At 38.0% G+C, this 1042-nt stretch overlaps 1 protein-coding gene across 1 annotated transcript; it reads left to right on the forward strand.

Moving 5' to 3' along the window:
• The first annotated feature begins 316 nt into the window (after positions 1-316).
• LOC136034263 (uncharacterized) lies at positions 317-859 on the forward strand. Its single transcript, XM_065715404.1, has one exon. The coding sequence runs from the start codon at positions 317-319 to the stop codon at positions 857-859; it is 543 nt and encodes a 180-aa protein (XP_065571476.1).
• The last annotated feature ends 183 nt before the right edge of the window (positions 860-1042 follow it).

Here is a 1042-nt window from a genome sequence, read left to right on the forward strand (position 1 = left end):
TCAAGGACAATCAGCGGTTCATAGACATGACATTACGGCCCGTGTCTTCCGGCAAAAGTTGAAATCACTGAAAAACTACATACTAAAACTTTAAGTGTTTGGTTCAGTGCGATGCTGGATGTACTCAGTGGAATGGCAAAACGAGGATTGCCACACCCACATATACTAATCTGGCTACTTTATTTAATTGCTTCTAATGAAATTGATGATGTGATTTCCACTGAAATGCCTGATGAAAATGTTGATAAGGGGTTATATGATATTGTTGTAAAAAATAATATACATGGACCTTGTGGTGCACTGAACAAAATTCACCATGCATGGCCAAAGGAAGGTGCATAAAGCAATATCACGACTATTAGTACCCAACACAATAACTGGCAATGATGGTTATCCACAATATAGAAGAAGATCTACTGAAGATGGCGGTAAAACAGCAATAATAAAGAAGCGTAATGGTGGCACCATTGACGTACATAACCAGTGGGTTGTTTCATATTCCACTTTATTATCAAAAACATTTAATGCACAAATTAACGTTGAATACTATAACTTCGTAAAGGCAATCAAATACATATGTAAATATGTCAACAAAGGCAGTGACATGGCAGTTTTTGGCTTGCAGTCCGAAATCAGTGATATCGACAAAATCGTACAATATCAGGCTGAAACATACATAAGCAGTAATGAAACTGCTTGGCGAATTCTGTCATTTCCGATACATGAAGGTAGTCTAGCTGTTGTTCACTTAGCGGTACATTTACAGAATGGTCAACGTGTTTATTTTTTGGAATCCAACGTACAACAAAGACCCCTGAATCCACCGGATACAACGTTAACTGCTTTCTTTTCGCTATGAAAAATGATTCCTTTGCAAAACAAATTGCTGTATACTAAAGTGTCTTCGTATTGCACGTGGAGTACTAAAAATAAAGTATTTGAACGTCGAAAACAGGGTAAGTCAGTCAACGGCCAACCTACCATCTTCAAAGATGCCACGATAGGAAGACTCTACACCGTTCACCCCCAATCAACATGAATG

The sequence above is a fragment of the Artemia franciscana genome, chromosome 13, assembly GCF_032884065.1.
Source record: "Artemia franciscana chromosome 13, ASM3288406v1, whole genome shotgun sequence".
Taxonomy (NCBI): Eukaryota; Metazoa; Arthropoda; class Branchiopoda; order Anostraca; family Artemiidae; genus Artemia; species Artemia franciscana.

Excerpts from the sequence above, each read along its gene's own strand:
- LOC136034263 (XM_065715404.1), top strand. The coding sequence starts at position 317 with ATGCATGGCCAAAGGAAGGTGCATAAAGCAATATCACGACTATTAGTA.